Here is a 21825-nt window from a genome sequence, read left to right as displayed (position 1 = left end):
AAAAGTTTCTTCTATGGCAACACTGTGAAAACCCCCTTTTGGAAGCTTTCTTTTTAAATTCATAAAGTAATGGCCTTAAACAATGCATGCTTTGCAAAAATGAATATCTTGCTCAGTATTTTTGACTTGTTTTCCAATACAAACATCTAAACATCCTTAAATCAAGATATGTTCACTTGAGAAGGAAAGTAGTACAGACGTGAATACTGATTTCTTAGAAATGTAACAAAATTAAATGCGTATATGCTTAAAATGAACATCTATCAGTGGGGTATGAAAACAGTTGTCTCTTTTGAAAAGGTACTTTTTCTGACCCCACTGGCAGATGTTTGTTTTAATCATAATCTCATTTCATTTTGATGAATTTCTTTGTGTCCCCTTACATTTATTCCTTAAATTGTGTTTACTTGGTCTTTAAAAGGCTTAAATTTACTTTCAATACCTGCAGAAACCCTGTAAATACTGGTTAAGCTATAGAGCAAAATGCCTCCCTTTATCGTTCCATAAATGCGTATCTTTGTCTGCACTGGATATTATTTGTATATAGCTTAGTTTAGAGTTGCAAGCATTTACATTTAAGTGCAAGGCTGACGTTTTTGTTGGCGTCATCATTTTCATATAAATCCAAGCCGGGTTTTCAAGCAGCTAATGCAAACATATTTGATTTTTGATGCACGTTTCAGTGGAGCCTTTGAAGATCCGGCAGGACCTTAGAGACGCGTGTTCATATGGGATAGAAGCGCTTTCTATGGAACCGGCTGATGAGATGAATAGTGACAGTGCTGGTGAGAGTGTGATGTAATTTCTGATCATCACTCTCCCTCTATTTCCCCTTTACTCGGTCTCTGTGTCCTCCTCCTCTTCTTTTCAGCCCCAGATGGCAATCAGTCATGTCCTCCGTCACCTCGACATTTTCAATCAGCGGTTCGAGCGTCTCTGTGGGGATGGAATAGAATTTGCCCAACACGCCGGAAAGAGCGATGCATTGACTCATTAATGATATGACATGCTGTAATGTCAAAAGGCACCGAGCAGATTTCACTTTCACTTCAGATAAAGAGCAAAACAGCTGTTGTAATTGCTCTACCTTTGAAAATTATTTCCTGACCGATGCGTGTCTGTATGCGCAGCACGGTGTTCCTCTAAAATCCCCTCTGTTGGTTGATTGTGATTGGGTAATAATACAGACAGATGGGGCCGCTGGGAGTTTTTGCTGGTATATTTAAGCATTTGGCGCTGGCTGTGCACTGGGCGTAATTGACTATTGTGCTTGTGAGCTTTAGGACGGGCTGCGAGATGTACGGCAGGCAGATGGAGTCCGCCGCTGGAATCGAGGAACTGACGGACGAGGAGAAGGAAATTATCAACAGCGTGCTGGCGAGAGCCAAGATGATGGAGGCCATGGAGCAAGAGAGGATTGGGTGAGACGTTGACTTGAAGTCGTGTTTTTGTTCTGCTCCCGAAGGAAATCTCTAAGTCAAGTCTCCTTTATTTCGGTTGCGCTTTATACAATACAGATTGTTTCGATGCAGATTCATAGTAATAAACAGGAAAATTAACAGAATCAATAATGCAAACTTCCAATATAAGAAATTCAAATTCTGATGTTGGCTAAAGTAGCTCTAAAAAGACAAAGTGTCATTTTTTTAGTTCAAGTTAGTTGATACAGTTCAGTTCAATAACAGTGTCAATGTTGCAAAATCCATCCATTAAGAAACAAATTCAGTTCAGCTAAATAGCAGCTCTACAGAAGACAACATTGTCATTATTCAGCTCAATTTACACCTAGACTCAAAGACACCTGTGAGATTAAAAGATAAATCCACTTCTGGATTAAAAATTTCCTGATAATTTACTCACCCCCATGTCAGCCTAGATGTTCATGTATGTCTTTCTTCAGTCGCGAAGAAATTAAGCTTGCTTTTTTTTTTTTTTTTTTAAGGGAAAACATTCCAGGATTTTTTCCCATATAGTGGACTTCAATGGTGGCCAACGATTTCAAGGTCAAAAATGCAGTTTCAATGCAGCTTCAAAGGGCTCTAAACAATCCCAGCCAAGGAATAAGGGTCTTATCTAGCGAAACGATCGGTCATTTTCTTACAAAAAATTATATTTATACACTTTTTAACCACAAATGCTTAGCTAGCATTAGCTCTGCGATGTAAAGTGGTTTTTAAACATCGGTCGGCTTTAGTTTTTTGGCTCTAGTCGGATGCCGTAAGCCATTTTCAGCCAATTCTGCATGTCAAATTGGTGGTGGAGCTTGACAACGAGGAAGAGAACTCCGATTGGCTAGTCAGCTTAGCGAATGAGCGCATGAGAAATACTGAACTGACGAAAGCAAACCAATGACGGAGTAAAATGGGAACGCACAGACATTCCCTGCGTTCCATACAGAAGGGCTCATCCCTATGCCCCAATCCCTTCAAAGGGTTTACCCTCCGGAGTGAGAGCTTTGAAGGGTTGAAGGGTGAAGGGGACCAGACAACTGTTCCTTGAAGTGCCCTTCTGCGTCATCATCATGTGCCCACACGGAGGCGCCGTCATCATGCAAAGAATCTGCGCAAAGGATCATGGGAGTGTCCATCAGTGGTACCCTTCGAAATCCTTCTTTCCGAAGGGCCCTTTGAAGTGGCCAGTTTTGAGCACTTCGGTTTGGAACGACCCTTCAATATGGCGGCCATGACTGTTTTCACTCCGAAGTGCCCTTCGGAGGGCGATATATCCCATTTGGAACGCACCGATTGTTGTCATTCTATCCATTTGTTTCTTTCTTTATCTACAAGATGACGACCAATGCCAATGACTATTGCCACCTGCTGGAATGGAGAGTTATGCTCTCTCACGTAAGCGCACAGCACACACGCTAGTTGGCCGTCAGGTAGTCAGGTGCAGGTGTAGTTGCCCCGACGCGGGTGATGTGAAGCATTGCGAGGTGATGCCACAATCGGCTTTCCTCAGCGCTAGTTCCTTGGCGTCAGTTTGTTGTGTCCCTACCCTAATGTCTCAAACTGTGCTCAGATTTCCCAAGATTTCGAAAGTCTGAGATCTCAGTGTGAACATTTCTCATCGGATTCTTCTCAGATCGAAATATCTATCCTCCTATTCATTTTGTAGCTTTATACTCCTACTGTGTTAATTATTGACTAATTTGTGCCTATTTTTATTTCTCCCAAGAAATATTAGGAATACAGAGACAACTTAGATTTTTGTTAGGTAAAGTAAATCATAATGGAAAACTCCATTAGGTCTCTTTAGATAGAAAAAGAGCCATGTTTATGCAATGATATTTTCCTCTGCCAGTAGGAAAGAAAATTAAGCACAAATTAGACGTCTTTATTGTCTCTTTAGTGACTTTCCTCTTTCTTAGCATTTGTTTTACGCTATCCATGATTTTTTTTAAACCTCCCTCTCCTTAATAATTGTCTCATTTGTGTCCATTTTTATTCCTTTATAAGGCGATTTAAGGGAAACATCTGAGATGAAGTTGATACTTTTGGTAAAGGAAATCATAATAGAGAACTCCACTGAGTCTGTTAATGTCTGTGCAATTAAATATTCCTTAGTCTCCAAGATAAATTGTCCCAAATATCTGTTTTAAAGAGTAACACGATCAAACAGAGACCGAATGTCTGAAGCCTGAAGCTTCTTGCTTGTTTGGTTTTGTTGTCCACATGATTTATTTTTCCTTCCGTAATCCTATTGTATGTCAACAATTGTATCATTTTTGTTCCTCATATGGAATTTTAGAAGAAACACCTGGAAAGTTTATATCATAAGATGGGGTTTGAAAAACAATTCATATTCAGAAATGATACACTGACACAATCAGATGAGAACAAAATTTTAACTGAATTGAGCTGAATAATGACACTAACTTTGCAACGTCTGCAGTTATTGAACTGAATTGATTAAACATTGAACTAAATAGAGTTGAATAATGACCTCTGCAGAGCTGCTTTACAGCTAAAATTGACTTTAATTTAATCATTACTGAATTTGATAACATTAATACCGTTAGTTCCCTGTTTATTAATGCAAACTCTGCTTTTGAAAATCTGTATTATATAAATAAATGTGACTTGAAACTTGAAGCAAAAATAATGACTTTTCCCGAACACTGTCTGCCACTGGGTAACCAAACAGGTTTTTATACAAATTATCCGCAGGGTCACAAGCTGTCACATTATCGCACACAGGACTGGACTTTTGTAGCAAAGGCAATATTGACCAACACCTGAGACCCCAAAAGCATCGGTTCAGTTTCCTCTCATTCCGCAGAGCAATTCGGCCCAAGCACATCTGTCCAAGTGATTGAGAAGACGGGTGTGCTTAAGCTTTTTTACAAGCCAAGAGTCAGCCGAGGAATGTACTGCAAGAAATGAATAGTGCTAACTAGACAAGAACTGCCTTCCTTCTCATTCTCTCTCTCTCTTTCTCAGCACTTTGCTTGCAAAACGTCTTAACTCACAGTTCTTTACATCAATACATTACAATAACCACTTGGAGGAGGGGTGGAAGTGTGCTGACGTTATACATTGTCGTTTTTTTGTCCCGCAGGCGTCTGGTAAATCACCTGGACAGCATGAAGCGGACGGCCTGCGGTGACGGCGACTTGCGTTGTTTACTCTGCGGCCAGCAGTTCGGCCTGGCGGGCGTCAGCGCAGTCGTGTGTGCAGAGTGCAAAAAGGTGGACGCGCATTCGCCGAGCCTTTGACCTCATGCAATTATCTAATGCATGCAGAGCACGTCTTTCAATAACGATTGTCCAAAAATAAGCAAGCAGAAATGAATGAGCGATATGCACTTATCTTTATTATGCCCTGCCCATTACTGAGCCACGTGTGCATTTAAGAGGGATGCCAGTCTGCACAATCAAAAATAATGTCACGGAATGCATATGCTTGTCTTTTGTGACGCCTGACACAAAGATCAATAGATTGTTTATTGATCCCGGAGGGGATGTTTAGTCTGTGGGCTGTTTTTCAGCAGTGATGGAACTTAATGCCATCTGAGTGCGTTTACACCTGCGCAGCCTCCTGAGGCCTGTTTGTGTTTCACCCCCACAGAACATGTGCACTAAGTGTGGCGTTCAAAGCGTCAGTCGTTCCAGTCCAATATGGCTGTGCAAAATCTGCAGTGAGCACAAAGAGGTGAGATGCATTGAGGCATTGAATGTTGTTTTAGAGCAATGGCAATTCAGCCAAAACCTAAAATTGTCATAATTTTGCTGTTCTTTCCACACAAAGGGAGGATTTTTGAGCTCCTCTGTGAGGTCAGTGTGACCATGAATTTCAAGCTCCAAAAAGAACCATAAAAGCATCCGTAAAGTAGTCCATTCGACCTGTGTGCTAAAGTCCAAGTCTTCTGAAGTCAAAAGACAGCTTTGTAACAAATCTAAGTCATTTATTTATTTCTGCAGCTTAAATCTCTTAAATTGCCTTTAGACATGTTGTGTCAAGCTTGATGATGTCAATGCGGTATTTTAGATCATTTTGATTTACTATATTATAGTTTTTGTAAAAAATTTTAAATAGATTTTATTTTTGTTTCCACTTTTAAAGTTTAAGTTTTTGTAATTTTGTTGTGTTTTGTCATTTTTATTAGATTTAATATGTCTAGTATTTCTGAAATTTTTATTATTTGTTTATTATTTTGGCGTGTTTTGCCATTTTCTTTCTTTTTTAAATAACATTTTATTTATTAGTTTAAATTTCTTTACCTATTTTAGAACTTCAACTTAAGGAAAATGAGAAATGTTTCCTTGGCAATTTGCTGAAATAAAATGAGATTAATTTATTATTGTGTGTGTATACAAATGTATACATTTTGCCATCATTTACTTACCCTTCACTTCCCAAACCTATATTAGTTTTTCTTCTGTTGAACACAAAATAATATTTATAATATATTAAGTTATTTTGATGAATGTGGGTAACCAAACAGTTGACGGTAGCCATTGACTTCCATTGTGTTTTTTTTTTCATAATATGGAAGTCAATGGCTACCGTCAAATGTTATGTGGTAACCAACGTTCTTCTAAATATCATCTTTTGTGTTCAACACAGGATTGGAACAACTTGAGGGTGAGTAAACGATGACAATTTTAATTTTGGGGTGAACTATCTCTTTAACGTTTAATTTTTAAAATAAAAAAAATCATTTTAGTTTTTGTTTTATTTAACGATAATAACGCTGGTGTGTCGTACCCAAAAGTGGTGCACTGACTTGAATATACAAAATCAGAAGACTTGGAATAGAGCTCAAGTCCTATGGACTACTACTTTTTATCACTAGGAACTGTAATTTCATGGAAATAAGTTGCATAAACATAAAAAAATGACAGCATGTTGATTTGGAACAACATGAGAGTGAGTAAATAAAGACAGAATATTCCTGTTTAGGTGAATTATTCCTTAAATGTGATAATGAGGTAACTAACTGTATTGTGGATCCCTCATGTTAAAACATTTCAGGTTTATATTCAGTAAATGGTGTGCTTTCAAAAAGTGCTTGTTAATGTAAGTCTGCACTTACCTGGCATTGATGATGAGATCATTTGTTTTGGCAGCTGAGCAGTCAATGCTTATGCAGTGATGTGCATGTTTGATTAAAGAAATCCATTTCTACAACATTTTTAAATCAACTCCTAAAAAATGCTCTGCGTATAAATAATATTTAACTGGCTGCACAGAATAATTATTCTGCGTGTAGCTCAGAGATATAAATAGACAGGATAGTTCAGCACCTCTAACTTTCAAAGACACTTTGACTGTGATAAGATAATTCATCCTTTTGACGATGTAAGTCACGGTTAGTTTCCTTGTCAGACGGGGTCAGTAGCAGCAGGAGATGTGACTCTCTTTAATGCAACAAGATCATGAAGCCCGAATCCCATTTGAGTCGCTGACATTTTACTTCATAACACCAGGGCAGAACTGAGTTCCTGCATTTTCATATTCCAGCCATTCCAGCTCCCAGCTGATGCTTATGTGGATGGTAATTGGCTGAGATGAGATTCACAGGTGCTGTAAAAGAAAATGTAGAAACGTAGGTAATGCAGCATTGTAGCATGGGTTGTAGCATGGGTAGCATAAACAATCCATCCTATTTTTCCTAGTCTATGAATTCTAACTTATGTTGTTACATATATTTGATCTCCTAAGGTTCAATTGGGTTAGAAAATTGCTTAGGTTTTTTTTGTAACTTTAAAGTGTATCAAATTACTTGGAGCTTGGAAAGTGGAACAGCAAAAAGGCTGATTCCTAAATGAAATTTACATTTCCGCCTTTGGCTGTAGTCTGTTTTAGGCCAAAATTAGTTTAGCAGACTCTTACAATTCACTCACACAAGCAAGAGTTTGCTAAACTGAGCACAGATGTGTTATTAGTGGCGAATTAGAGTAAATTTGTGTGCTAAAACTACATCGAAGTTGCCAAATGATCATTTATTCTTTCCCAAAGATGCTGAAGCGGTCTGGTGCCTGGTTTTTCAAAGGTTTACCACAACAGATTTTACCCGCTCCTTTACCGATCTCTAATAATAGAGAGCTCAGAACCACCGGCGCACCAACTTCAACCAATCCACCAACCAATCAAGAGTCTTCAGTATCTTCACAGCCAAAAAATGGAGGTAAACTCTACAGTTTCCGTATTGCTTTGCATTGGAAAAATTCCTAATTACAAATTCTCAGTACCATGCAGTTTTTTAATGTATTCGCACTAGGCATGGATAATTTATTGTAAGGTTTTCATAATTCATGGTTCAAAGAAACTAAGCTATATTTCCATGCAGAGAGCATGCAGGTCACCGGCAGAGAGCAGCAGATATCTGGTAAGTGTCCTGCATCTCAATAACACTTAATATCGCTAGGAGGAAATGAGGCTTACGATTGTAGTATCATTTTCCCGTTTTCTCCCGTGCTCAGCAGAAACGATGCCCTCTAAACGGGACGAGCATTCGGTCATATCCCAAAGAGCCCTAGAAGCAGACAGAGGTAGACAGTCTATGAGCAGGAGCACAATTCAGTCCAACGCCGTTGTGGAAGGACAAACGTACTCACCTGTGGTGAAGAGAGAAGTACCGATGATGAGCTCCAACCCTCCAGCGTCGACCTTTTCCACGACTCCCATACAAAAAGGTGAGAGAACTCATGTAATATTCACATAGCATAAGCAGTAATGATTCGGGAATGGGAATATTATAAAAGTGTATGTGTCCTTCAATTGCACCGTGGTTCAGGGGCCTTGTTAATAAAATGCACATATGATTGGATTTGATCCTAAATTCCATGGATTTCATTCTATGTCAGAACTGAGGAGCAAATCGGTATTTATAAAGGCAATAACTAAAACCACTTTGGTTACAAGTTACAACACATCCGGGGTATTATTGTTAAAAATCTTAAAAAAAAAAAAGAAAAGAAAAAAATGTTACTTGAAATAAATGGAATAGTTCATGCAAAATGAAATGAAAATTCTGTCATTATATTATGAAAAAAAAAAAATGGAAATCAATGGCTACCATCAACTGTTGGTTACCAACATTCTTCAAAATATATATTAAATAATATATATTGTGTTCAGCAGAAGATATAAGTTCAGAATAAGTGGAGGGTGAGAAAATGATGACAGCATTTAATCACTAAAATTAATGCAGTATTTATAAAATATGATTTTCTTGGAAAAACAAGATAAAAAGGCAAAATTATATAAAATGATACAAAATTAAAAATATAGGCCTACATATAAAACACACACACACACACACACACACAGCTTTGTCTCTTAAAATGTCAAGATAAATGGACAATCACAATATGCAAATGAGCAACTGCTTTCCAATGTGAAATTAATTCATTAGGTGGAGTTGATGTGCTTGTTCACTTTGCGTTTACATTTAAGATGGACAGCGATTTATAAAGGAACTTTTTTTTTTGTGCACATTTCAGAAAGTGACTTACATTCACATTTAGGATCATTCTGTGGACATCTTTATAATTGGGGCCCCTGGGCTGGTAAACAAAATGTTGTAGGTTAGTACCCACAAGCTTTTGATTCGTCACCATTGTGCCCTTGATCAAGATGCTTAACCTCAGATTGCTCCAGTGGGACTGAACCTATAATAAGCACACTGCAGATTGCTTCGGTTAAAAGCATCAGCTAAATGACTTCTTACAGTTGGTTGATGCATCTGGAGTTATCGATCTGGATGCTTAACCCAGTGATTACTGTGTTTCCTTTCTTAATTGTTTTGACTATAACAATGTAGCAACTGCACAGATTTTGTCTCTTGGTACGAATTCCAGATCCTATGAGTCGACCGGAGGCCAGGGCACCACCTGCTATGCAGACCGACGCACGTTTGCCAGCTGCCAACAGCATTCCCGCTTCACGCCAGCCACCACCCCCCACCGCAGAGGATGAAGAGGACGCCAACAGCTATGACTCTGACGATGCCAGTAAGATGCTAATTTGCACTGACATATGGACATGTTTATACCCCATGGGAACCACACAGAACAAAATGGGTTACCGTGCAAGTCTTGCATCACAGATTGCGTAAAATCAGCAGACGTGCGCTTGAGACGGCGTTGAAGTGAGACTGTTATTCTTCGGTGTCAGCTTTTTTCATGCTTTTCACACGATGTTGTCCACTTTCCAGCCACTCTGGGCATGTTGGAGTTCAGTCTGCTCTACGAGGAGGAGAAAAACGAACTGCACTGCAATGTAATCAAAGCAAAGGTATTGTCTTTCTTCCCTAGAACAGGCAGTTTCGATGCAATCTATTTCTGCACTGGAAAAACGTTTCTGAAGGATCATGTAGAACTGCTAACCATGCAATTATTTCATCTTTGAAGGGTCTCAAGCCCATGGACTCCAATGGCTTGGCTGATCCTTATGTGAAACTGCACTTGCTTCCAGGAGCCAGTAAGGTACCAGTGATCTTTAAAAGAAATCCTGCTAATGGTAACAACAGCTGTGCAAGTTGTTGTAGAAATTGTCACAAAGCGTAATGAATGCATGATATTTTGTCGATTTCTCAGTCTAACAAGCTAAGAACAAAGACCATTCGTACTACCTTGAACCCTGTGTGGAACGAGACCCTTGTTTATCATGGCATCACTAATGAAGACATGCAGAAAAAGACTCTCAGGTAAAACAAGCTTTACTGTATTTAATGCACCGAAGCTTTCAGAGGTAAATGTGAATGGGCAACATAATGCTAATTGTTTACAATTCTCCTTCCTCAGTCATTTGCATGATGGAATGAGCTGACTGTTGCATTTTCTTCCATTGCATTTGCAACTTAAAGATTCTTGGAAAGCCTCACTGATGTGTTCGGTTAGAATAGTTTGCAGTGGACTTAATTAAAGCCGTGACATTTCCCAGAGTGGAAAGGGTCAGCATCCGCATTGTTCCCTGGCAGGCTTTCAGTCAGTGATGAGGACAAGTTCGGCCATAATGAGTTTATCGGCGAGACGCGGGTGGTCTTGAAAAAACTGAAGCTGAACCAGAAGAAGACCTTCAATGTGTGTCTTGAGAGAGCGATTCCGGTAAGATGAAGGGGACAGTAAACTGTTTTGTAGAAAGTTTACTGTAATGGGGTCATTCCTACAGTTTAGGGTAAATTCTGGACTGAGCAGGTTTGTTGAAAAAAATGCTTAAAATTTCATTTATCTTTTAGTCTTATAGTGAGAAAATGTAGTTTAACCTAGTAATCCTAACCAAATATTTTACATTTGGTTTAGGAAATTTGTCCTATTGACAATTTATCAATGCAATGTGCGTTTTAATGCTTCAATGCTTTAAGCTCAAGAAGCTCATGAGTCTGTTTCTTCACCAATGGATGCTCTGCAGTGAATGGGTGCCGTCAGAATGAGAGTCTAAACAGCTGATAAAAACATCACAATAATCCACACCACTCCAGTCTTCAAAACGTTGCTTCTGGCTAAACTGAGTCCTCTATCCATAATAGCGCTTTCTTAAGAGAAAAAGTTGTCTCGTCTTAATCAGGAGAGAAATATGCCACAGATCAAGCACCATTTACAAGTCTAAAACAGTTCTAAAACAAATATGTTGGTGGATTTTAATGTGAGAGGACAACGGGGGATGGACTTTTTCACTGGAGGAAGCATTATTATGGATTATGGACTTTGGATTTTGGCAAGACACAACGATTTGAAGTTAAAACGTCGTAATGATGGATTTGATTCATACAAACATGACGTTAATTGATAGACTGGAGTGGTGTGGATTATTGTGATGTTTTTATCAGCTGCTTGGATTCTCATTCTGATGGCACCCATTCACTGCAGAGGATCCATTGGTGAGTTATGTCAAAGAGAACAAGTAAATGTATATACTAATATTTAAAATAGCTAATTTACAAATATATGTTACCTTTATTTCAATATGAAGCTGAGAAAACATGGGAATTTGTGGGGTACATGTATGCATAGAAAACCATGTGGCATAAAAGATGATTACCATTTCATGTAAAATATGCAGTGTTGTTTCATGGGGACATAAAATCCACCAAACTGTAGGAATGACCCAATTTGACTTTGCAGTGTAGTAAACTAACTGTGTTTAACACCTGGTACGCAGGTGAGACGTACTGCTGGCGCAGGTGCATCTCGTGGCATGGCGCTCTATGAGGAGGAGGTAACTGCGTCATACATTTTGAGAATTAAATATGAAATTAAATACTTACAACACTGAAGTATTCCCAAGAAAGCATAGTAGCTGGTAGCTGTCGAGTCAGGCATTTAACCTCCGTGTCTCCTTGTTGAACTGCATCTGTACACCTGTGTGCATTACAAGTCACTTTGGTTAAATGGTTCAGCTAATGATTGATCTGTTAATTAGTGTCCACAGAAAGATATATGGGTTTACTCATCTTTTGTGTGGCTTTTTTTTCCAGTTGAAGGACGATGAAGAGGCAGAGGAGAGGGGACGTATCCTGATTTCTCTCACCTACAACAGCCAGCAGAGTCGTCTGATTGTGGGTGTAGTTCGATGTGTTCATCTGGCAGCAATGGACTCGAATGGCTATTCTGACCCCTTTGTAAAGATGCAAGTATACAACAATATAATAAAAAGCACCAAAAGCACTTCTCAAAGTGTAATTAAAATGTTCTCTGGAAGAAGAATCATTCGCTTGGTGAAATTGCTTTGTGACAGTCATTAGGCTTATTTAACATGCTGTGTGCTTTTGTGTCTCTGAATTTCCATGCTGTTTTGCAGTTACTTGAAGCCCGACATGGGAAAGAAAGCAAAGTATAAAACTCAGATCAAGAAGAAGACCCTTAACCCTGAGTTTAATGAGGTACTCTTTCTTTCTCTCTCTGGCGATATGACCTGCAGTGAGCGTCTTGACACGCTCGACACTGACGTGACACCATGACAGTGCTTTAATACGCTCTGACACTATAATGAAAGGAAGTTTTTTTTTGGCATATATCTTCACACGTCGATTAACCGGTGGGAAAATGTCCTCACCGTCACAACCCTAATATCTTAAGAAATAGACCTGTCATGTTTTTTTTTTTTTGTGTGTGTGATTTCAGGAGTTCAGCTATGAAATCAAGCATGCTGAACTGGCGAAGAAGACTTTGGATGTCTCTGTCTGGGATTATGACATGGGAAAATCTAATGATTTTATAGGTGAGAAATATATATACAGGTGCATCTCAGTTCTCAGTTCATTTATTTCAGTAATTCAACTCAAATTGTGAAACTCGTGTATGTCAATGATTGTCTTCTGGACAACTGTCAGATCAGCAGTCTTCCCCATGATTGTGTAGCCTAGTGAACCAAACTGAGAGACCATTTTGAAGGCTCAGGAAACCTTTGCAGGTGTTTTGAGTTGATTAGCTGATTGGCATGTCACCATATTCTAATTTGTTGAGATAGTGAATTGGTGGGTTTTTGTTAAATGTGAGCCAAAATCATCACAATTAAAAGAACCAAAGACTTAAACTACTTCAGTCTGTGTGCATTGAATTTATTTAATACACGAGTTTCACAATTTGAGTTGAATTACTGAAATAAATGAACTTTTCCACGACATTCTAATTTATTGAGATGCACCTGTACATGACAAAAAAAGTATTAATTTAAATGGATAGTTCACCCAAAAATGAACATTTGCTAGAATTTACTCACCCATTCAAAATTTAGAAAAGACATCAGAACAGATTTGGAGAAATGTAGCGTTACATCACTTGCTCACTAATGGATCCTCTGCAGTGAATGGGTGCCGTCAGAATGAGAGTCCAAACAGCTGATAAAAACATCACAATAATCCAAAATAATCCACACCACTCCAGTCCACCAATTAATGTCTTGTGAAGACAAAAGCTGCGTGTTTGTAAGAAACAAATCCATCATTAAGATGTTTTTAACTTCAAATTTGTGCTTCAGGCCAAAATACGAGTCCTCTATCTAGTCGTCTCGTCTGAATCAGGAGATAAATATGCACACATCAAACACCATTTACAAGTCAACACAGTCCAAAACAGCTCTAAACAAATATGTGGGTGGAGTTTGATGTGGAAGGACAAAATGGAGTTTTTCACTGGAGGAAGTGTTATTATAGATTATGAGAATTTTGACTAGAAGTGACAATTTGTTAAAACACTGTAATGATGGATTTGTTTCTCACAAACATGCAGCTTTTCACTTAACAAAATGTTAATTGATGGACTGGAGTGGTGTGGATTACTTGTGGATTATTGTGATGTTTTTATCAGCTGTTTGGACTCTCATTCTGATGGCACCCATTCACTGCAGAGCATCCATTGGTGAGCAAGTGATGGAATGCTACATTTCTCCAAATCTGTTCTCATGAAGAAACTAAGGGTGAATACGTTTTCAGCAAATTTTCATTTTTAGGTGAACTGTTCATTTAAGCTTTTCATGTCTCTTTTCCACACAGGTGGCTGCCAGCTTGGTATCACCGCTAAAGGCGAAAGTCTGAAGCACTGGTATGAATGTCTCAAGAACAACGACAAGAAGATCGAACGCTGGCATGTTCTGTTGAATCAAAACAACGTTGAGGCGGATGACTGAGGTGTTTATCTCCAAAGATGACCGTATACGGTTCCATCTTCCAAAAAAGTAATCTCGCTTACAAGCTCGAACTGCTGATAATGTTTTCTTTTCATTCAGAAAAAAAAGCCTTTGTCTTTGCCTCTCCTGAAACCCTGTGAATGTTCTGTTGAATCAAAACAACGTTGAGGCGGATGACTGAGGTGTTTATCTCCAAAGATGACCGTATACGGTTCCATCTTCCAAAAAAGTAATCTCGCTTACAAGCTCGAACTGCTGATAATGTTTTCTTTTCATTCAGAAAAAAAAAGCCTTTGTCTTTGCCTCTCCTGAAACCCTGTGATGAGCTATAGTGGTCCAACCGAGAAAAACCTAGAAAACCCAGTTACTTTGTTTTTTGGTGGGAAAAAGACAGTGTATGATATTTTTACACTCAGTAAATGCCTTAAAGAACAAAACCTCATGAATACAGATTCAATGACGCAAATATATTAGTCATCAAACCCTGTAACCACATATACTCAAGGACATCGGGAAAATGGACTTTACTCATGTTAAACCAGTTCAATGCACAATACAATACCATTTGTTTGGCATTAGAAATATACGCTGCCCTTGCATATGTCTATTATTGATTTATGTTTGTTTCAATCAGTATGTCACAGATGAGAAAGACTGTGTAAAACAAATTGTGACTATAAAGTTTAGAAAAGTATTAGAGTTATATCCAGTAAATGACAGGTTGTTGAAGTTCAATATTGCATCAACTACATATGGAAATGTCCTGTTGTTATGTGCATGGAATTCATGGATGTGTTCCCTAATTATACGTTATTATCATTAAGTTTGAATTTGTTTCTGTAACATGTTTACAAGTGTTGTTAATACCCAATAAAGTGTTCTCAGCTATTGCCTCTGAATCAGTGACGTGAACTGCTTATGTATTTTTCTAGAACTGGAACAAAGGTCATCAGGTGAACTCTATACGTCTCTGGTTCGAGGTGTCATGCGAAGGCTGGCTTTTTGGTGTTGTGTCTAATGTTTGTATACTATCTCTTAAGGTCATGTTCTTTAAAATCATTCCCAAAGCTTTGACCTTCGAACAGTGCCGAGGAATTAGACTCCCCTGGGTCTTTCATCTATTGCCATCATGTTTACTTACATCATTATGTAAGAGATTAACCCAATGTTCCCTACAAGTTGCCAAGACACTACTTTGCTTTTTTTTTTCTGATTAGACCTACATGTTTGTATTTTCGTTTAGCTATTTCATTTAGAAAAGTATGTTGAAATCGTAGTGGCACCAAAATGAATCGCAAAAATATTGACTAATTTCAAACTTATATTACTGATTTTATTGCCGTGAAGTCAATGGGGTTTTTAATGGGGTATTTGGTTAAATGCCTTAAATAAGATCTGTGGTCTTGAACACAACACGCTTTAGATATTTTCATGTTTTATTCCAAGCTTTTGCTAGTCATGAGAAAGGCCGTTGCTAACCAGAGTCTATAAATGCATTAAACATCTACAAGCCAAACAGGTAAACTCATCTACTCGCTAGTCTGCTTTTATACCTTTAATCACGCTCTTGCAAACTATTCAATGCAAACTTTAAGGACAATTTTCATTTAAATGAAGACAGAGTTGCCGGAAGCTTCATGGTGGTGACGCTGAAGTCATAACTGTGGTGTAGTTCATTTATAGCCCACGTTTAGCTTCTGGCAACTGTATTTATGCTTCAAAAAACAGAGAATGTTATGTTAATTTGTGAAGACTACCTTGTTGAACAACACTTGTAAGAATCATAAACTTTTGTTCATTACAGAGCTTATTTTGTGCAATAATCCAAAAGCCAATGGAAAAATCCTATTCGAAATATCCAGCTGGTACGCCATCACTGAAGCACCGTATAAGGCCATTTCTATGACAAAAAAACCTACATTTCCTGTAAGTAGGGTGGTTTACCTGAAAATGTAAACATTGACAGTCTATCACACTATCAGAACAATATTCTGTTTGTTTAAACCTCTTGGTTGGTTGATACGGCAACGTAGGCGCGTTTCCATTACAGATTTGCGCAAAACTTTGGTGATATTTTATAAATGTCGATAAAAAAGTATTGCGAAATAACGGCGTTTCCATTAACCAATGTTATGCGACTAAAACGTAACCTTTTACCTCTCGCGATAAGTCGTGGCAACGGATTTTGGCTATATTTATTAAAAGGAGGCGTATGTGTGTATCTTTATAGAAGCAGCACAGAGAGCCGCTTCAGAAACGTGCGTGGCGCAGCTGGAATAATCACAAGCATTGCTAGTGGCTGCAATCAGCTTCAGTGGCCGTATCAGAACCACACTGCACCGCAGACGTGTGCAGTGTAAATTATCTAAGCATTAACATTAGGGAAAGCCCCCTTATACTGGAGAGCCGCCACGTATGAAGTGGCTAAATGACTAAATGTAAATGTAAATGTAAATGTGGCCACGTATGATGTGTTTCTTGGAGGTTATAGTACATTGAAGAATGATCATATGACTTTTTACATACACCATGTGACCTGTAAATGCGAGAAAAAAAAAAACATTTCCATTGCAGTTTTGCAAATTATTCCTTTTTCGCATTGCCTGAAAAACCACCTCATGCAAGCGTAAAAACGTTTTTGCGATATATGGGCGTTTTTGCGAAATTGATTTGTTTCCATTAGGCATATTTTCAATTCGCAACTTCAATTTGCGCAATTTGAAGGGTAATGGAAACGCGCCTAATGACTCAGCCAGTGGTGTAAGTTTGGGGGCAGAGCTATCTGTTTGTCTGACCAGTGGCAGTGTTTGGGAAACCTGTTGGTAAAACATAATTTTTTCAATTCTTGTTGAGGGCACCAACGGTGCAGAAATAACACACATCACTTTCAATAACGTAAAAATACCCTCACTCAACATATTATGCTAACTCGTTTCTCATTTTCAGAATGAGTCTATTTTGTGTCTTTCTAAAGGCTGTTTTGAATGAATATCCATTACCCTGCACCGAAGAAAGAAAAAAGCACATTCAAAAATTCCAGCTCACCGGGGTTTTGACTGTAATGGCGTAATTGCAATTATTCCAAATTGAGCTAACAGCCAGTGTAAGTATTCCTCTGAGAGCATTCTACCTTTTAGTAAAGTAATTGCTGAAAGAAAATGTTTTTAACTTGATAGCGATCTTGTAATTTTCTTCAGTTTCCTCGAGCTTGTGTTTTTCCTCATTTGACGGATGCTGGAATTACATTTACCGGTGGAAGTACCAGCAATAAAAGTGCTGTAATGGTTAACGGATTAGGGCCGCATCCAATGGTGACAGGGCAGAAACTTTGTGCGAATCAGGCGAGCTCTGCGCCAATCAGCGCGGGCGGACACGTACAACAAACTCGTGTGACCTTTGCATCCTCATGTAAACACTCGCCAAGTCCCAGATAAAAATTGCCATATAATTTGGCCAGTTGGCTGGTAACTTTGTTAGGAACTGAAAGACAATACATGATTTAAAATGCAATATTAATCTGAAACTCACTGACATGAGCAATTCAAATTGACACACAGACCATCTACTGAAGAGAAACTTTATCAAAGTGGAAAATGTGATATCAAATTTATACAGCATGGCTGAAGTAATTATTATATATATTTTTTTAACTTGATGTTCTAACATGTGAAATATTCTGGACATTAAGTCAGCAGAATGAAAAAAATAAGGGACCAAAACTATTTATTTCTTTACGATTTTGTGACAGCTGCAGTTTAACCGAGAGAAAGGAATTGCCTGTAAGGAATATGTTAGTTATTAATATGCAATAAAAAATCCAACTAATTAATTATTTTAGATTTTATTTAAATGCAAAATATGGTTTGTGGCTAGTAATAAATATTTAAGACTGCTAAAAAAAAATGCAATTTATATGCAGACAGCATGCTAAATAAATAAGCACTTAATGATTTTTAATAAAACTTTAATATAGTAATGCACAGAATGCAAATGCTGACCTAATTTAACCTGAACACATAAATGTAATGGTTTTGGATCGCATGTTTCTTTCTCCTCCCACGTGGAGTTTGAATCTTTTTGTCATGTTGTAAAAAATCATTTCATCATGAGTAATGATATATTAAATGTTTACTGCTGAGGGCATTGTTGACACTAATAAAAAATGATAGTGATCAGCCAGAGAGATAATTATACTCATGTGAACCCAGGAAACAGGGAGGGTTTATGATCTGATTTACATCTTTTATGTACATGTGTATGCAGACATCTGTGCTTCCAAGTCTGTATTTACCAAAGACACACCCCCTTGTGTCATCCCACCCCGTCTGCTCTGATGTGGCCATGAGCCACGATGCAAGGAAGATCCCACATATGGAGTATAAATAAGGCGGGGTTGAGGCACGCTCTTTGCCAGAGATGAGGGGTTAAAAACCCAGTTACCCTGTAGCACCTCTGGCTATTCATTCATTCATTCTAAAAATACACAAAATTGCTGTACAATTATTAATTTTGCCATAAAAATGCAAAGCAAACACCTTTTACAGGCAGTTCTGTACCTTTTCATGCTGTTTCATGCTTGTTTCAGTGCTGATAAGTTCTGCATTTGGACTAGATCCGCTTCAGATGGGCAAACACGGTATGCATTTCTCCGAAGGACTCAGACGTCTCTTCTCTTGTATGACAGCATCTGGAACAAAAACAACAGCCTTTTTAGCTGCTTAACAAGTGATGAGCAATCTGTGATTGAGAGTTACCTGTCCAGGTGCTGGGAAGACAGTTCTTTCTCAAAGACCCTTGATGAACGCTTTGACATCAGGGAGCTGATTGAACCTCACGGCCCCTGTGAGGCTGCAGGCATTACGGAGGAATTTACAGCATCTGTACGGAGGGCCAGGGACCTGAGGAGCGTTGAGTCTGATGGATTTGAGCGCCAGGACAGTGGAGAAAGTTCCAGACAGACGCTGCACCGCTCAAAGCGAGCATGGATGATTCCAGGGACTCTGTGGTGTGGCTCAGGAAATAAGGCTATGGCCTTTGTTGACCTGGGTAAGTAGGATTATATCAATCAATCAATTTATCAACATTTTAATTTTATTATTTCTAATTGCAAATATTTCGATTTATATATAATTATAAATAATATAAAAATATATAATATTTTAAAATATTAATATAAATATTTTTTTCTAAAATTCTCATAATTTAATTTGTACTGTTTTCTTTTAAATTAGATAAAATATAAATAGAAGCATTTTCACAAGTGGCCCCAAACTTTTGAACCCCAGTGTATATTAAACTAAAATTAAATTTAAGATAAAAATATTTACATTAAGGTAAGTTGCAAATTAAACTGGTTAATTTAATTGAATTTGAGAGAGAAAAAAAAAAAGGAAAAATCCTTACCTGTTCACTTGTCTTCTGCAGGTGTCTTTGAAGATACGGATAAATGCTGCAGAGAACACGACCACTGTAAAGACACCATCGCCTCTTTTTCATACGACCACGGTGTCTTCAACACGAACATCTTCACTTTATCACACTGTGACTGTGACAACAGGTATGTCCTGCTTTATTCATTAGAGCGGGAAATGTTGAGACTACCAGCACTGAACATTCATTCCATAGTGTTCAGTTGAGTAACATGAGACATGTCCAACATAACCAGAGAGTTATTTCACTGAGCGAGCGTCTCGGATTACTGTATCTTATGACATTGTAATCAGGTCTTGTGATATCAATTCAGGTTCCGCCGCTGTCTCCTGGGTGTTAATAATACTATGTCCAACCTTGTGGGCTACGGATACTTCAACGTGCTAAAGATGCGCTGCTTTGAGTTCTCTCAGCAGATGCAGTGCGCCAAGAGAACGTGGTGGGGCATGTATGTATTCGGTTTCATTTGACTCAGCACTTTTCTGTTGCGAAACATTCTCACTTTTCATAAAATAAAAGCAATGATGAAGGTAAAACAAGACTTTTAACACTCAAAATTATTTAAACCAAAAGCCTGGCATGTTAGAGTGATTTCTACACTACTGTTCAAAAGTTCTATACTACTGTTCTTGAAAAAAATTATCTTATGCTCACCAAGGCTGCATTTATTTGATCAAAAATGCAGGAAAATTGTTAAATATTATTACAATTTAAAATAACTCTTTTCTATTTGAATACATATTAAAATATAATTTACTACTCCAGTCTTCAGTGTCACATGATTCTTCAGAAATCATTCTAATATGCTGATTTGCTGCTCAAGAAACATTTCTGATTATTATCAATGTTGAAAAGAGTTGTGCTGCTTCATATTTTTGTGCAAACAGTGATATACTGTATTTTATTCCAGGATTTACTGATGAATAGAAAATCCAAAAGAACAGTATTTATTCAAAATTGAATCTTTTGTAACATTATAAATGATTTCACTGTCAATTTTGATCACTGTAATGCATCCTTGCTGAATAAAAGTATTCATTTCTTTAAAAAAAATGGTTGGATGTATGCACACACCTCAAATAATAAAAAATAAATAAAAACAAAAAAGCAAAACAATATATAATTTTATTTTATACAATTGAATTTTAGGTTAAAATATTCAAAAGGTTTAAAATCTTTCAATGTCAGACACAAAACAAGCAAAAACCTTGTTGAACTTTGGAAATGGTTCTCTCTGAAAACTTGGCATTTTAGTGTGATTTGTACATACTGTAATCTCTGAGCACATAATGTTGTGCACACAGTCACAGAACCTTGTCTTTCTCATTGGCAGGTGTGCAATTTATGAACTTGCTCAATACGCTGTGGTGAAAGATGGAGCAAACTACACCGACACACTCCCTGAACAAGACATGGAGATGCTGGAAACGAGTTTTCACCAAGCGATCACTCTGGGACAAAACCAGGTCACCAAAAACACAGAAGAATCACTTACTATACAAGATTCCAGGAGCAACAGTGAAGAACCGAGTCCAGTTTCGACATCCCCAGAGCCATCTGTTACAACACTGCAGTCCCGCAAATCTGAAGCTTCCGTTCTTCCAACAGACGCACCAAAGATAACAGACAGACCACAAAAAGGTGAGCTAAATATTACTCATATCAGATCTGTTGTAAACTGACCAAATTGGGAATCTTGTAAAAACTTTTTTTTTTGGTTTCATAGGCAAGTTTGAGATGTGTGAGCTCTACAGAGACCTGGATTCATGCCATCTACAGATCCCTGCTTTACAGGAGAAATTCGGTCTACAAAACCCTGGCATGAGAACCCTTTACCACTGTAACTGTACTGCCAGGTGAATATACATTCAATACAGTATATCCACCCAGATTCCAATGATACCAACACCATCTCTCTACTAGGGATGCGCAAACATTTCACTCAAAAATGAAAATTCACTTAAAATTTGCTCACCTTCGGGCCATCCAAGATGAAGATGAGTTTGTTTCTTCATCAGATTTGAAGAAATGTAGCATTCCATCACTTGCTCACCAATGGATGCTCTGCAGTGAATGGGTGCCGTCAGAATGAGAGTCCAAACAGCTGATAAAAACATCACAATAATCCACAAGTAATCCACACCACTTCTGTCCATCAGTTAATGTCTTGTGAAGTGAAAAGCTGCATGTTTGTAAGAAACAAATCCATCATTGAGACATTTTAACTTCAAATGAGTCTTTTATTCATAATATTACTTTCTCTAGTGGAAAAGTCATCAGGGGCCGGTTGCACCAGCGAGACGTAAAAACGCTGGGTGTA

At 38.1% G+C, this 21825-nt stretch overlaps 2 protein-coding genes and 2 long non-coding RNA genes across 9 annotated transcripts in view; 2 read left to right on the top strand and 2 right to left on the bottom strand.

Annotated features, from left to right (window-relative positions):
• LOC107665776 (rabphilin-3A-like) overlaps positions 1 to 14208 on the top strand; it is a 22188-nt gene extending 7980 nt beyond the window's left edge. For 2 of the 5 annotated variants that reach the window (XM_016456788.1, XM_016456790.1), the window contains exons 2-17: positions 1284 to 1421; positions 4561 to 4690; positions 5070 to 5153; positions 7464 to 7632; positions 7795 to 7833; positions 7928 to 8140; positions 9308 to 9460; positions 9664 to 9743; positions 9860 to 9934; positions 10046 to 10155; positions 10429 to 10555; positions 11610 to 11666; positions 11926 to 12077; positions 12249 to 12330; positions 12572 to 12668; positions 13942 to 14208. In XM_016456788.1, the coding sequence (XP_016312274.1) occupies positions 1297 to 1421; positions 4561 to 4690; positions 5070 to 5153; positions 7464 to 7632; positions 7795 to 7833; positions 7928 to 8140; positions 9308 to 9460; positions 9664 to 9743; positions 9860 to 9934; positions 10046 to 10155; positions 10429 to 10555; positions 11610 to 11666; positions 11926 to 12077; positions 12249 to 12330; positions 12572 to 12668; positions 13942 to 14075 (1827 nt within the window). In that variant the 5' untranslated portion in view covers positions 1284 to 1296 and the 3' untranslated portion in view covers positions 14076 to 14208. Of the gene's footprint in view, positions 1 to 379; positions 1422 to 4560; positions 4691 to 5069; positions 5154 to 7463; positions 7633 to 7794; positions 7834 to 7927; positions 8141 to 9307; positions 9461 to 9663; positions 9744 to 9859; positions 9935 to 10045; positions 10156 to 10428; positions 10556 to 11609; positions 11667 to 11925; positions 12078 to 12248; positions 12331 to 12571; positions 12669 to 13941 lie in introns of those variants that run through there. The other 3 variants (XM_016456789.1, XM_016456787.1, XM_016456791.1) reach the window with 3 other exon arrangements.
• On the bottom strand, positions 5064 to 11842 carry LOC107665778 (uncharacterized). 2 transcript variants are annotated; one of them, XR_001631596.1, is made up of 5 exons: positions 11716 to 11842; positions 8063 to 8125; positions 7890 to 7980; positions 6538 to 7028; positions 5064 to 5134 (listed from the first exon to the last, which is right to left on the bottom strand). It is a non-coding gene; the product is annotated as an uncharacterized LOC107665778 (long non-coding RNA). The 2 variants fall into 2 exon arrangements; XR_001631595.1 differs by lacking the exon at positions 11716 to 11842 and having other exon boundaries at positions 8063 to 8141.
• Positions 11992 to 18905, bottom strand: LOC107665779 (uncharacterized). The gene is made up of 3 exons (XR_001631597.1): positions 18830 to 18905; positions 18632 to 18762; positions 11992 to 12065 (listed from the first exon to the last, which is right to left on the bottom strand). It is a non-coding gene; the product is annotated as an uncharacterized LOC107665779 (long non-coding RNA).
• The window catches only part of pla2g3 (phospholipase A2 group III), a 6121-nt gene continuing 2723 nt past the window's right edge, over positions 18428 to 21825 (top strand). The window contains exons 1-5 of the mRNA XM_016456792.1: positions 18428 to 19121; positions 19500 to 19632; positions 19819 to 19953; positions 20839 to 21146; positions 21232 to 21361. Coding sequence (XP_016312278.1) covers positions 18596 to 19121; positions 19500 to 19632; positions 19819 to 19953; positions 20839 to 21146; positions 21232 to 21361 — 1232 coding nt within the window. The 5' untranslated portion in view covers positions 18428 to 18595. The remainder of the gene's footprint in view (positions 19122 to 19499; positions 19633 to 19818; positions 19954 to 20838; positions 21147 to 21231; positions 21362 to 21825) is intronic.

This window comes from Sinocyclocheilus anshuiensis, unplaced genomic scaffold, assembly GCF_001515605.1.
Source record: "Sinocyclocheilus anshuiensis isolate Anshui unplaced genomic scaffold, SAMN03320099.WGS_v1.1 scaffold743, whole genome shotgun sequence".
In the NCBI taxonomy this organism is placed as follows: domain Eukaryota; kingdom Metazoa; phylum Chordata; class Actinopteri; order Cypriniformes; family Cyprinidae; genus Sinocyclocheilus; species Sinocyclocheilus anshuiensis.
This window is presented reverse-complemented; position numbering and strand designations above follow the sequence as displayed.